The sequence below is a fragment of the Drosophila mauritiana genome, unplaced genomic scaffold (genome assembly GCF_004382145.1).
Source record: "Drosophila mauritiana strain mau12 unplaced genomic scaffold, ASM438214v1 Y_24, whole genome shotgun sequence".
NCBI classification, from domain to species: Eukaryota; Metazoa; Arthropoda; class Insecta; order Diptera; family Drosophilidae; genus Drosophila; species Drosophila mauritiana.
Genome location: NW_022881570.1, coordinates 77003 through 93311, shown reverse-complemented (window position 1 = coordinate 93311; position 16309 = coordinate 77003). Strand labels below are relative to the sequence as shown.

General features: G+C 39.1%; 1 protein-coding gene and 1 pseudogene across 1 annotated transcript; both read left to right on the top strand.

Annotated features, from left to right (window-relative positions):
* Positions 1–5643: 5643 nt before the first annotated feature.
* Positions 5644–7562, top strand: LOC117150053 (annotated as a pseudogene).
* A 3302-nt stretch (positions 7563–10864) lies between these two features.
* LOC117150038 (stellate orphon protein at 12D-like) lies at positions 10865–11434 on the top strand (the record flags this gene model as incomplete). Its single annotated transcript, XM_033316902.1, has 1 exon — positions 10865–11434. A coding segment is annotated over one exon (495 nt), but the record flags the coding sequence as incomplete, so codon positions are not given.
* Between the last annotated feature and the right edge of the window lie 4875 nt (positions 11435–16309).

Genomic DNA, 16309 nt, shown 5'->3' with positions numbered 1-16309 from the left:
CGAAAATTAAACGAAAAAACCATCTCCGACCGTTATCCGATACCTAACATAGCAGACATACTGGACCGAATAGGTAGAACAAAATACTTCACAACAATAGACTTGGCAAGTGGATTCCATCAAATTGAGATGAATCCACAAGACGCGAACAAAACAGCTTTCACAGTCGAAAATGGGCATTACGAATTCACAAGAATGCCCTTCGGTCTGAAGAACGCACCAGCCACTTTTCAACGTGTGATGGACAACGTTCTAGGAGACCTTATAGGTAATGTTTGTCTGGTTTACCTAGACGACATTATTATATTCTCACCCTCACTGCAGAAACACATTAGCGACATTAAACTTGTTTTCTCTAAGCTACTGAATGCGAATCTAAAAATCCAACCTGCTAAGTGTAACTTCTTAAGGAAAGAAATTGACTTTTTGGGACACATTGTTACTCAGGAGGGAGTCAAGCCCAACCCAAACAAAATACAAGCTATTAAAGACTTTCCCTGCCCCAAAACCATCAGGGAAATCAAGTCATTTTTGGGATTACTTGGGTACTATAGGAAGTTTATCAAAGATTTCGCAAAAATAACAAAACCTATAACAAGACAATTAAAAGGAAAAAAATCAATAGTAATAGACGACGAATTTAGGAAAGCAGTCGAAATTTCAAAGAATTTATTATGCAACGACCCAATACTTATATTCCCCGACTTTACAAAACCATTCACGTTGACGACCGACGCAAGCAACTACGCCATAGGGTCAGTGCTATCACAAGGCCCCGATACCAACGACAGACCCATATCCTTCGCTAGTAGAACGCTATCAGACACAGAGGTTCGATATTCCACCATAGAAAAAGAAATGCTAGCTATTATTTGGTCAGTAAGTCATTTTAGGCCATACCTTTTTGGCCAGAAATTTAAAATAGTCACAGATCACAAACCATTAGTCTGGTTAGAAAGCTTTAATGGTCAAAACCCTAAACTACTTCGGTGGAAAACTACCCTAGCCGCATACGATTACGAAGTAGTGTATAAAAAAGGCAAACAAAACGTGGTCGCTGATGCGCTTAGTCGAATAGAACCAAATTTAAACATAAACGAAGACCCACAAAAAATCCCAGTTGTCCAACAACCATTAAATCATTTCAATACACAAATTGTGTTCCACATTGGGGAAAAGTCTTCAGTACAAATCACAACACCATTTACGTACAAAACAAGACAAGTCATTTCAGAACCTACATATACCTTTGACACTATTTCTAACATCTTGCAATCAACTCTTAAACCAAACAAAATGACTGCAATATTTGCCCCAGATCAAATCTTTTTGCTCATAGAGGAAGCGTATAACAACTACTTCTCGGTGAACGACTCATATAAAATCTCCCGTTGCAAACTGTTCTTACCCGAAATAACCGAAACGGAAGACCAAAAAACAAGAATACTTACATACCACTTAAAGAACAACCACAGAGGTATCGGCGAAACCTTTCAACACCTAAAAAGAGATATTTATTTCCCCCGCATGAAAGATATTATTACGCAAGTAATAAAAGACTGTGACATTTGCCTTACACTTAAATACGACAGGCAACCCCATAAACCAGCTATGCAATCACCACCTGCCCCACCAGGACCTTTAGAGGTGATCCACATAGATATTTACTTCGTCAATGGTACTTATAATCTAACTGTCATTGACAAATTTTCAAAGTTCGCACAAGCATACCCGCTTGATAACAGAAACTCCATAAAAATCATTGCCGCCTTGTCTCAGTTCATGAGCAACTTTGGCATACCCAAAAAACTTGTTTTCGATCAGGGAACAGAATTTTCCGGAAACCTGTTTAACGATTTCCTTGCTCAATACGATATACTCCAACATACTACTTCATTCCAACAAATCGACTGGTAATTCACCCGTCGAAAGACTTCACTCTACGTTAACAGAATTGTACAGAATAGTTATGAACCGTCGAAAATAGTTATGAACTTAGCGAAGTATTAACAACCTACAATAACGCGATACATTCTAGCACAAATCACACCCCTTTCGAACTCTTTCACGGCAGGACACACATATTTGGAAAAACCATAACTTATGACAATCATCATGACTACCTCTCAAAACTAAATCAATTCAGACAAACACTATACCCCCAAATACAACAACACCTACAAAACACCACCGATAAGAGATTGGCTAAGTTAAATAAGGACAGGGAACCGCCAATTCTAGTTGAGGAAAATAATACTATATATAGGAAGGAAAACAGAAGAAACAAAATAACACCTAGATTTTCTCTACACAAGGTAGAAAGAGACAGAGGGATAACACTAATAACTACCAGAGGTCAGAAATTACATAAACAAAAAATTAGGAAACACATTAAAAGAACTGTGAACACCCAGGCCCAATCAAACACTAACACTTAATGAATTCAACTAAACATGAAAATGTAACAATTAAAAGACAAATTTGATAAACAGACAGAGACATTATTATCAGGATCATATATAAAATAGAACACGTAAATAACAAACAAGTTTCGATATAGAAATTTTTCGAAAATTACCAGAACCAAATTTTTAAAGAGCAATAACGTGGCCGAAAGCTTACTTGCTAGTAAGTTAGGCCTCATTTTCAAATTTATGTTTAATACACAACAATTAGAAGACATACGAATTTTATTTAATAAGCAAAATATAACCATAGAATTGGATGAACACATTAACAACTTTTGTTACCATCCTGTTAAACTCTTACTTGCAACACCAAACTATTATCATATTTAAGGTTAAAAATCCATTTTTCAACTAGCAAATGTATCATTTCATTCAAACAATTCCCTTACCTATACATTGTTCATACTTCATTGTCTCCCACGACAAACTTACCATCGAGATACCACCAATGGAACGAATAGAAAATAACAAAACATTGAAAGTCCTATCACTCGAAAAACTGCACCTGGAGGCATTGGCAACAACCGGGAAAATGGACTACATAACTCAACAATACTTTACCGCTACGTACCTTGCATTGAGCATAGTACTAATACTTGTGATCTGTCTCCGAACCTGTAAAAGGCAGAAAACGATTTTTACCCAGCAACCCACCCACACACCTCACGTTGTCGAGTCGGCTATCCCTTCGTTATGGCCATCTCTCCACACTAGGGGGGGAGGAGTTACCATGCCCAGCATTAACCCCCCTCAACAACCACCTCCGCCTATGAAGCCCGCCCTGTAGGCGACATCAGCAAAGTGCCAACGCTGTATATATATATATTGATCACGAGCTACCATGCCAGCATAGCCTCGTCCCCCGCTACCTGAAACTCTGTTGCACCCGATGATGAAATCGGCATGAACACACACACACACACATATTCACACATACTGCGTGGTGGCGACGCTCTCGACGTTGAAATTAACATGAACCTACACACACACATACACACTGCGTAATCGCGACGTCCTCGTCTAGACTCGCTATCTAGAACTAACGGGATCAAAAGCACTGCTGCTTGCCCGTGCGTATACATTAATAATAAAGCTTTCATCATTCTTGATCTTGACACCAAACCGAGCAGTTGATTTATTTAAAGTGGCAAATATATATAACCTACATATATCATAAGTACACAATAAAGTCATTATTGACTCCCATCACATCAGCCTGGGCAGCAACTAACTAAGAGTAGAGAAAGGAGGACCCCCGATCCAACGGAGGCACCCGTAACTCGCGCAAAACTGCCGCCAAGTAATTCAAAAATGACTTCCGCAAATTTAAATCTTAAATTAATACTTGTAACTAAGGCGCGCATATCTGCCGCCAAGAAATCCGAAAATGTAATATGCCACAAATTGTCACTATATATTTTTAAGCAGAAATCGGAGGACATGGAACAGCGTCATTAGACGTTAAAAATATATAAAAAAAAAAAAAAGAAAAGATTATGCTCGACATCTACTTCGACTTCGAAACTCCCAACTGGCGATCATCTGTTATCCTGCTGCACCAAGCTAAATCCACCCCAGCCACTTGCGTCAACTTCTCTGGAGAGCATATTAGTGCGTACAAGGCGGTTTCTGGCGGCAAGCAACATTGACATAAACAAAATACGGACAATTAAAGACGCAACAAATAACATTTATAGACGACAAGGCCCCCCTCCACGCAATAATACCCTTCGTCAGCCGTACAGTTGCTGAGCTGTCAATCGGCGGAGCTCCTCCCATGACACGGCCATTCAGAAGCGAGTGAATAAATGGCGCCGGAACACAAATAAGATCAAAAAAAAAATAGGATCGCTTCAAAAGACAAAGCAAATCTACGACCTTTATCCAAGACAAGCAACCCAGCGCAAAAACATCTGGAAAACTACCAAGACATGCTCCAAAAAGAAAGGAGTGAAAAAAAATGACCAGGAACACCACGCGAGTCGGCAATGACAGCCCTCCGACCACCAGCAGAGCCGCCAGAGTTAGCTTTAAGCCAAGAATCATTGACGAAAACACACCATCGCCAGGAAATTCCAACCCATATTTACAAAAAAGCTTCTCGACCCCACCACAAACCTAGCTAAGATAGTCGACAAGCTAAAAGAGTGACGGCCAAAATTGCTCTCTGTCCGCTCGCTTACGCTGAGAGCGTAAGAAATCTAAAAAAAAAATTTGCTTGCTTGTGTGAGTAAAAACAATAGACGTACTTGTGCTGAAAGACGATTTTCGGGCCGAAATCAATTCTGATCGAAGAAACGAATTTACATATTTGGAGTTTTGGGAATATGATGAACAAAATTAAAATTAATAATTCACGCCCTGACTATTATAATTTTAAAGTTTTTTAAATTCGTATGTTAAGATCGCCGCTCGAATTACATATATATATAGTGAAATATCCATAAGTCCCTAAGACTTAAGCACATGCCTACAGAGCACACCCAAATACACCCTCCACTATTGCGGATGTACCTAATGGATTCCAGATAAGAATAATATGATCCTCACGACTGGGTTAAGTGGAAAATTCCCAACTCCAAATAAGTCACCCACAGGTAGACTAAACATCCGTCCCGTAATTTAAACATTCCTTGCCTAAGCCCTCACCCCATCGTCATGTTCCCACGTTCAAAGCTCGGACTCGCAATCCCGAAAACAAAAGTATTAGATTTCAATAAACAAAACTATAAGAATCTAAGAGCACTTGTATCCAAGAGAAATTCAAAGACAATTAAAGTCAGCAACTCCAAAGCTCTTTCTCTTCACTTGATCAGATCCCTTAAGTCCAAAGTCCATATCAGAAAAGCTCGATACCGAGGCTTGAACGTCAATCAAATCAGACTAATTAGAGGAGTTCAGTTTGAGACCTAATTGTAATCGGTCGGTGTTCTTAACAAAAATAAAAAATTGTAATCATTCAGTGAAATAAAATTATATTTTTGTCACATATGAGTATTGGTATGCCTATGTGTAGAATTTAATGTAAAACCTGGTAAAGCTGCCACATAGGTAGCAGTAACAATTAACAAAATTTACAAAAAAAAAAAAACTTATATTTGATAGGAGCTGCTAGAGTTTACAAAATATAAAACAGGCCTTGTAATAAACGTCAAGTTCATATTGTGTCATTGTCAGTAGAATATTTGGAGCGTCCAAATGCCAATATACTGATTCTAGCATCATACCATACCTTTCAGGCCTTTGTAATATAGAAGTAGCCCCGTGAAAACGCATTCAACTGCATTCGCTGTCGTATTTTAATTGAATTTAAGCGGAGAGCAGCTCTCGCGTTCGTCTAGTCGCGCTTGGTCAGTCGTGAGGTGACAGTGTTGCAACTATAATGGATTATGAGCCATCCGAAAAGATCATAGGTAATTTAATTTCACTAAGTGGTACTGCGCTACTCTTCCCAAACCGTTGAACTTTGTTCTTTTCGAGAAGAGCAGCAGATTAATGCAATTTTTTTCGGCAGATCGCTACCATGTCATCCGTAAATTGGGCTGGGGCCACTTCTCTACTGTTTGGCTGTGCTGGGACTTGCAGGCAATGAGATATGTGGCAATTAAAATTCTCAAGTCGGCACCGCACTTTGCCGAGACGGACGAGATAAATATACTCAAAACGGTGCGCGAGACCGATCCACACCGTCGCAAAACCGTCCAGATGCTGGACGACTTCAAGATCACCGGCGTTAATGGCACCCATATTTGTATTGTGTTCGAGGTGCTTGGTGACAATCTCCTGGAACTCATACAGAAGTCCAACTTACGCGGTATTCCACTGGCCAACGTCAAAGCTATTACCCGCCAGGTGCTGGAGGGTCTTGACTATCTTCACACGTGCTGCCAGATCATCCACACGGACATAAAGCCCGAGAATGTCCTCCTGTGCGTGGACGAGCCTCATGTGCGCTCACGCTCCGTGGAGAATACATCTTCGGCTACGAATGGACCGCATTCGAATCCAACGTTGCCAACACCTCCTCCGCCGCCGCAAGCAAAGCACAAGGCTATACAGGATCCGGCGTTAGAGGAATGCAAAGTCAACGTAAAGATCGCCGATCTGGGCAACGCTTGTTGGGTTGATCATCACTTGACCGAGGCCATTCAAACGCGCCAATATCGATCACTAGAAGTTATTATCGGTGCGGGCTATAACACCTCGGCGGATATCTGGAGCACTGCATGCATGGTCTTCGAACTGGCCACCGGTGACTATCTTTTTGAGCCACACTCCGGCGAATCGTATACCCGCAACGAGGACCATTTGGCCCACATCATCGAGCTGCTGGGTCCAATACCGCGGAACATTTTGTTAAACGGCACCTATGCGGCGAAGTCGTTTACCCGTTCTGCGAGCTACGAAATATCTCGGGCCTTAAGCCCTGGGGCCTAATGGACGTTCTTCTGGAGAAGTACGAGTGGTCGCAAATGGATGCGGCGTCATTCGCTTCGTTCCTTAAGCCCATGCTCGAGCTCGATCCGAACAAGCGTGCCACCGCTGCGGAGTGTCTGCAGCATCCGTGGCTTAGATAAGATACGATGCAACCTGGTTGTTGGCTGCGTGCCATACAGCCAGCAACAGCAGATGGAGGGGGAGCTCTAGCAGGAACCGGAACAAGAAAGGAACAAGAGCAAGAGCAACAGCACTAAAAGGTGGATCACCGGCAGTAACAGCAGACGGAGAAGTTGGCAGGGGCTATATAGAATCTTCGGCATCGGTGGCTACTTTGGCTTTCATCTCATCAATTGCTTCCACATCGGCTGCAGCACTGAAGGCCCGACATTATTTGGTTGCACCCTTTGTACCCACAGCCTCAGCACCACCCACTCCACAACCCCACGCATCCATTTCGACAAACACGGCCCGCACATCGCCAGCTACACCTACACGTCGTCGCATCGCTCCCGAAAACGATTTACACTTGGTTGAGGACTTGGGTGTGGCACTTGCTCAAATAGAGGACCCGCAGACACCCACCAAGAACAAATCGCATGGCTTTTTCTGGCGCAAGGCACTGCGACGTGTCTTCCAGCGTCGTAAGTGACGGCGTCGCCGGCAGGACTTGCCCCGCTGGCATCGTCCGCCGTCGCTGTCGTCGTCGCAACCTGGCTGAGACGCATCTGCGCCTGCTGTGCCTACGGCCAGATCCACTGCGTGCAGCCCGCGTGGCCCTGCTCAGTTGCATCCGCTGCATCCGCTGGCGAGCTCTGGCAACATACGCAACAACAACTTTTACTTCAGCAACCACTAAAGCATCAGCAGCCAGCCAGCCAACCAGCAGTCGCTAATCTCCGTGATCCAGTTAACTCAATTACCATTCGATTTAGTTTTACACATGCCAGCGCTTAACTTCTTTCCTGTGTTTTAGATCGACAATTAGACCATCTTTGTTGCTACATATGAAACTATAATATTGTATTACCGCCTACACGAACACTTCCCCACGAATCCTGTACATAGGCTCGACAGTTCTCGATACCATTATTCATTTTAATTAAAGCGACGCATAAGAGTGCGATGGTAGAGCATGAGCAATTGCCGCATACAAACCATATATGTGTTAGTGTACATTTACCCGAGATGCGAATCGGCAAATCTACATTTATAAGCGTACGTAGTTAAATGAAATGGAGTCGATCCGTCGATGGGTGTCTCACACGCGTCATCGTCGATTCGATGGAATAGGGCAGTAGGGCAACGCGTCTGGATTTTTATAAGCATATGTATATGTACATGGATGCAGAAACTTGAGCTGAACATAACAATAATGATAACGTAGTTAATTAGTTTATCATCGGCATATACCATTTATCAAATGGCATTAGTAACTCTTAAAAACGTAACCTGAAATAGAAAAGCGAATGCTTTTCTATAACGTAACAACCACAAGTGAAAGTATCCTTAACCCCTAATCGGAACTAATAAGCGTATAAATATAATTAAAGCATCAGCCACAAAAAAATCGTATTTTTCAACATTAAATAGTAGCGCAAGCGCAAAATAATTGCAGCTTTATCAAATAGATAAATGTTCAAGACACAGGCACACCAAATTTGGCACATTATCAAGACTAGAGGCACACAAAATTTATGGGTTGGGACACGACAACTTTCGGCTTTAAGATCTTTTAAATACACCACTTTCAACTCGCTTTGTTCTACTTCGGCTCTCTCTATGCTTCTTCTATTTTCTTATATCTACTTGCGCTCACGACGCTACCCTTTGCGATGATTTTCGATCATCGCCTATCGATAACTATTGTTACATTCGGCCATCCTGATCACTGTCGTCTGACCCAGACGACCATAGATCTTGCTTTGTAGACGCGTACTTCCATAGCTTCATATTTTCTACACATGTTGCAGTTATTGTAGGGCCTTCCATCTGAGCTGCTTTCCGTACATCGTATCGGCCGTTTCTTTTTACCTTAGTTACTTCATATGGCCCGAGAAAACTGCTAGCTAGTTTTTTGCCAGTCACAAACTGATTTCGTTTAATAGCCACAAGATCCCCTTCTTTATATGTACGCTCGCCCTTGCGTTTGCGATCATAGCCGTCTTTATACTTATGCTGTGCCTGCTGAATATGTGTTTTTACCTCCTTGCGTAATTCAGCTTTCTCGGCGGTCAGCAACTTGGCCAGGTGCTCTCGCTTAGCCTGCAGACGCTTGAACTCCTCTCTGCCTTTCTGCCTCCAGGGCCTTGACCTTGCGCTCGGCCTCCTTGCTCAACGCCAGTAGTTCCTCCTTGGCGGCCTTTGCTTCCTCGGCGTCTCGCAGCGCGTCCTTGACTTGCGCTTTCAGCTTTTTCACCACGACGACTCGACTGGCAAAGTTCGATGAAGATTTGCGCACAATGCCATCCTGCAACCAGGCGTCAACTTGTTTTGTAATCGACTCGGATTCCATAGCTGAGTGACGGTTTTGTTGATGACGAAATGGTTTTGTACGATCCTCTGCTGGCTTGTACTCAGCTATCATTGACTCGATCATCGGCTTGTACTGAGGAGAAGCATCTATGTTACTACCAGTCTCAACAATATTGTACATACTTAGCTCTTTTGATTCAGCGCATTCCGGCCGCGCTGACGCATTTGTAAAGGGACATTTTGAAGATATATGACCGCTGCCTGCACATTTAAAACATTTTGTTTCTGCCTTGCAGTCTTTTCTCATGTGTTCATTAGAGTTGTAGCATTGGTTATATTTTTTCTGCCACCACTGTATTGCTTTTGCGGTTTTTCGATAACAAATGTTATCGTACAACTCATATTTTTCCAACAGTTGATTTGCTGCCATACAATGCAAATTTGAACTCGCTTTTAATATCCAGCCCGTCAACTATATAAGCGATAATAGACTCAACATCGACTTGCGCTGCAATTTTTTTCATTGTTAGCATGTATTCGTGCATGCTTTCGTCGCTCTTCTTCTTTCGACGCGCGCTTAAATTCGCCAATTAGGGCATTTTTAAGTTTCTCATATGTGCTCACCAACTCTGACTCCAGAGTTCGTATTTCGAATTTCGTATTCGCGCGCTTCTAAAAATTTCCGACCGAAGCCAACAAACTTGCGAAATTTCACAACTTTTTATTTACAACTTTACAACTTTCTGCACGGTATTTTAAAATTATTTGGTCTATTGCTGTCTATTGCTAGTACCCACGAGTTGCAGAGAAATAAAAGGTCCGCCCGGGCAGAGATCCGCAGTACCCGGGTAAGGCTAACTAGACCGGGCGGACGCCACTTGCCCGGACTCTCCGTCATCGACTGGGCTAGTTATTACACGGTCGAATGACACCTTAGTCCGGCCCGGAGGTGTGGAAATTTTTGAGAGTTACCAGCCCAACTACGATTAGCTAGCACTCTTAGCAGAGACATGACCTAACTAATTTGATTGATAATGATTTTTGAATGAAATAATAAAAACCATTTTCTGTAAAAAAATAATCGGTATTTTGATCAGAATTTTTTGAAATTATAAAAATTCAGAATGTTATGTATAGTTGACGAAAGATCCAATTTTTTTGTCATTACTAGACTAAGAAAAATTTGAAAAAATATTAATAAATAAATTGTAATTTATTTAATATAACTGAGTTATAAGTTTATTAATGAATTCAATGTTAAACATTTTCCTTTGGATACTTTTTATAAAATAATATAAAAACGCTGTGCTTGCCGCTTTGACGAGTTTGAGATTTTTGTAAAGGCCATTCAGTACTCGGCCGATTAAGGGTTACGGCCCAACTGACACATATTTTTCATACGAGTGAACTGGCAACATGTCGAGCCCGTGAGTAACTAATGGAAAAAAAAGCAAATCACAGTAAAATCTTGTAGCCAGCACAACAGCAGCTGGATCAGTTGGTTCCTCGGGATCAAGGGCAACGAGTACGTCTGCCGCGTGACCATCGACTACATTCAGGAGACGTTCAACCAGATGGGCCTGGAGTACTTCACCGAGACACTGCAAGTGATACTGAATCCGGGGTTCGACAGTTCCTTGGACTGGGTCTTCGGCGATGAGGAGAAGTGGTACGGCATGATCCACGCCCGATACATCATGTCGGAGCGAGGCGTGGATAATATGCGCCAAAAGTATGAGAGAGGGGACTTCGAAGTGTGTCCAAAGCTCTCCTGTAGGCAGAAAGCCCTGACTGTGGGCCCCAGCGACGTGTGTGGCAAGTCCAACGTGAAGATCTTCTGCCCTCGCTGTAACGACTTTTACGAGCTGCGATCCGATACACAGCTGGACGCAGCAATGTTCGGGACCAGCTTCTCGCACAACTTCTTAGCGCAGTGGCCGAACTTGAGACCCCAGCCGCCACTGGACGTCCCCCGGTAAGTAATTCGCCGAATTTAGTCCTTGTTCTTTTCTACACAAAGCGCTTGCATTTGCAGTCTATTTGGCTTCCGGTTTTTACGAGACGGCCTTGATGAAGCTCGAATCGCCCGAGTCCTCGCCCAAGAATATCGGATCCTCGGTCAACAAGTCCCAATGAATGATCTGAATGTTTAACTCCACACGAGGGAGAGCAGAAATGTTTGTCCTATATATCAGCCAGCTTGTACTCACGCCAACTTGAACGATAGAAGACCACGTTTCTCATGGGAGATGACACGGCCATTCAGAAGCGACTAGCTTTAAGCCAAGAATCATTGACGAAAACACACCATCGCCATGCAATTCCAACCCATATTTACAAAAAAGCTTCGCGGACGACCCCACCACAAAACTAGCTAAGATAGTCGACAAGCTAAGAGAGTGACGGCCAAAATTGCTCTCTGTCCGCTCGCTTACGCTGAGAGCGTAAGAAATCTAAAAATAGATTTTGCTTGCTCGTGTGAGTAAAAACAATAGACGAGAATGTGTGTATGTATGCGTACTTGTGCTGGAAGACGATTTTCGGGTCGAAATCAATTCTGATCAAACAAACGAATTTACATATTTGGAGTTTGGGCAATATGATGAAAAAAATTAAAATTAATAATTTTCGCCCTGACTATTATCATTTTAAAGTTTTTTAAATTCCTATGTTAAGATCGCCGCTCGAATTAGCTGCCCTTTACATATTTATATTTATGACGATAATTAATTGTGTAATATATATGTACGTATGTACATTTTTAAAAATATTTCAAATGCGTATTTTACAAATATTAAAAAAAAAATCAGATGGTGCCTTTAGTTTTCCAAAGTATTAAAAATTTAAGTAATCAAAATTTAGAAAATAAAAATAAATAAAAATATGAAAACAGTTTGTTGCAAGAGTCATATCTTGAGGCACGAAGTGCGGACACAAGCACTCAACAATCATTGCCTTATTAATTTTTCACACGTCACAAGCTGAATACTCTAGTGACCAATATTCTAATATAAATTCATTTTTGAAATTTTTTTCGTGATATTATGTTTCGGCTATTACTATTTATTACTATATTATTACTATTTTAATTAAATAAGAATAACGTTAAGGCAATGCAAAATAAGAATTTTTCACATGGTGCCAATTGATCAAAAATAATATAGATTTAAAGTCTACAAACTTCTAAGGTGAAGGAAATTTTTTTTTAAATTTACAATGCATGAGCATACGTGTGCAAATTAAAATTGTTACTCTTTATTTATTTAAAAAAATAAATTTTATTTTTTATTATTTAACATTTATTTGGTGATAAACTTTTTCACTTATACTATTACGAGACACTTGGTAACTTATGTTTAACTTCGAGCTGTTGACGATCTCGTCCCGATTCAGACTCCCGATTCAGACTGATCTTTCAATTCTAAGTCCTAATCCAATCAACCTCGGCCAGAAGCTTTTCTTTCGGAAAATTACCGAACTTTCGATAAAAGCTTTATGCTGGAAATTTTCCACTGCATTGTGAAATTCAATTATGCTGATCGATGCAATTTTTGATTGATACGCAATAAGTCGGCCGTGGCTTGGTCTCCAAGCGGAAGCTGTGTTTACGTTAAGTTTGGGTTGCTTATGTTAGCGGGTAGCTGAGTGCTGGCAAAGGCAATGACAAAAACAAAGACAAGGGCAATTCCGACGAGATTGAGAATTGGAATTTGTTTGTAAATTGTGGAAGGGAGCTATGTTCATGGGTTGGATAACTCTCCCCCCTCTAAAATGACGCGTCCCGCTTCATTATTAATTTCGTTCAAACGTTCATTTAATTCTGTTAAAAATTCTACATCATTATTTGGTTTTTCTGGTTCTGGCCGTTTTTGTTTGGTTACAAATATATAATACCTGATTTTTATTGTTAATATAGTAATGAAATACAAAATGATTAAAATTAATAATATAAATGAATTTGAAATTTTCCAATTGTAAATTTCAATAAATGGGTTTAAAATATTAATGTTGTCAAAAGAAAGTTCTGAATTGTTTGATTTTATATATTCTGATATTTCTAAGTTTTTAAAGTGGTTGGTAGTTATGTACTCAAGTATTTTGTTTTCTGAATTGGTGTATGAAATATTATTTATTGTAGTTGTGCTGTTAAATGTTATTAAATATGACCCATTTAAATGAGAATTGTTCACAATATTATTTCCATTTATTAGAATGGCACCTTCTTGAATGATATCTATATTCTTATTCTTTTCTAGAATTTTAGTGCAAATTGATTTTTCTCCATTTAGTAAGCGGGTAAAACAAGTCTTATCTTTACTTATAGTACAATAGTTGTTCAAAAGTTCGTTCTTAAAATTAGATATTTCATAATAGGTATTTTCGCATTTTGCGACCTGATTACTTATAAGTAATTTTCCATCATTATGTGAAATGGATCTGGCATAGTAAATTTCGCATCTGTTTGTTATAACGGGGTATTTTATATAAATTATTAAGAGTTCTTTATGCAATACAATTTTGAATATGGCGATGTCCATTAAGTCTGCAATAAGTACAGGCTGTTGTTCGTGATCTAATATTTCTTTGATGTCTTCATTGTTTAAAATTTTTGTGTTGAATAAATCAATTTTGGCCAGTGTGATAGTATCAATAATGTTTTGTAAGTCAAATGTTAATAAACGTAGGCGATGTTTTCTTAATGGCAATTCTTGATCGATAAAAATGTTTTTAAAATGATCGGTAAGTGATTTTATCTCTTTAAACAATTTGTAATTAATAATAAATTGTTGGTTATTGTTTTCAATTAAATCATTTATTTTATTCTGTATTTTAATGAAATCATCGTGATCCGGAGTTCCAGCTAACCATTTCCAAACAGTGCCTAACTCATTTATTCCCCTTTTTGATCTAGTTGGTATCAGTTGTGACAAAATTAATTCTATTATCTGTATTTCGTAAGTAATTTCCCATTGTGTCCGTGTATTTTTATCTTTTCTTACATATCCTGATTCTAGATTGATTATTTCTTTATAAAAACTTAAGTTAGTTACGTGGTATAAGTCAGCATATGATTCATAGGTAAGGACATCCTTTTTGTCTTTGAACAGGAAAAATTCGTGATTGGAGTAATCAATTATTTCTGAAGTGGTTATCATTACGAATGTTATTAAAAGTAATACGAAATGCATTTTCTGTAATTTAATAAAAAAAATATGGTATTTGTTAAAACTTAATGTTGTCTTTGTGAATAGTCCTGTTTCTACTATTTATTATAACTTTGTTAGGTAAGTTTTCCTTAACAACCTGTTTTTTATATCTAGTTTTTAGCTTATTTCTTTCGCCGTGTTTTTTCTCATAAACAACTTGACCTACGTGATATTCTTTTTCTCTGCGACCTTCATTGTGTGTTACTAACATTTTTTCTTGTGTGTTCCTTAGAATTCTTGAAATGTTTTCGTGATTAATTTTATTATATAGAATATCAAAGGGTTTTTGGCTTGTTGTAGAATGAATGCTTTGATTGAATTCTTTTGCGGCTCTAATAATTATTTCAGAATAGTCAGTGAGATTAAATTCTTCTTTTATACAACGAGCTAATTCTGTTAATGTTGAATGTGCTCTTTCTACTTGTCCGTTCGAGGTACTGTGTCTGGGGTCGGCGAAATGTAGAGTTAAACCACATCTTTGTGCAAAGGATTTAAATTGAGCAGAGGTGAAGCTCGGTTCATTATCTGTCATAATTACTTTGGCGTGGGGAAAATGTTGGAGTAATTCCATTACTTTATTCTCGATGTTTAGTTTATTTTGAATTTCTTTTACAACCAGGAATTTTGAATATGCGTCAATACAGGTTAAGAAAATAAGACTTTGCGCGTAAAAAATGTCGATGTGTAAATTCTCTCCTTCTTTAGTTGGAATAGGAGCTTCTCCAATAGGGATTTTAATAGGATGCCGGTTGTATTTATTTTCGTTGCAAATTGTACAATTTTTTATGTATTCCTTTAATTTGATATATAAATTTGGCCAATAAAATAATCTATTAATTTGTTTATAATTTTCGTCTAATCCTCTGTGAGCACGACTATGTGTTTCTTCTATTATGATAGCCTTATCTTCGTTATTTTCCACGTCTTGTAGAAATATTTTAGTATAAAGAAATTTGTTGTTAAAGTTATTTTTTAATGGTAATTGAATATGATAAAGATCTTCTAAAGTGCAATGAATTCCTACCGTTATGTTTGGTTTTAGATATTCTCTTAATATTTCTATTAAGTTTTCTGGCGTATCATATTCAATTATATGTCTAGACTTATCAAAAACATTCAATGACTCATGTATTGTATACCTCCCCTTTGTTAATAACAGTTGTTGTTGAAACTGATTTAACGGTTTTCGGGTCTCTTGTATTACATTTTCAAAACTACTTTCGGCAGAATGCTGTGTATTTTGATCTGAGTTTGATTGTTCTAAGTCGCTGTTAGTAATATTATTTATTTTTATTCGAGATAATGCGTCGGCTACGACATTAGTTGTTCCGGGTTTATATATTATTTTCGGGGTGAAACTTTCTATAAAGGAGTACCATCTTTTCATTTCTACGTTCGGGTTTTTATCTGAGATTGTGAAAGATAAAGATTGATGGTCTGTTTGTATTTCTATACCAATTACACCATATAAGTAATTCCTGAGATTTTTAAGGGCCCAAACTATTGCCAACAATTCCTTTTTATTTGTGGCATAAAGTTGTTCGGTTTTATTTAAAGTTTTGGATATGAAAGTAATTGGTTTATTATCCTGTGATAAAACTGCTCCGATAGCTACATCTGATGCGTCTGTTGTTAAAGTGAATTTTTTGTTATAATCTGGTTGAACTAATTCCACTTGTGCTATTAAATTATCTTTAAGTTCTTTAAAAGCTTTAACAGCTG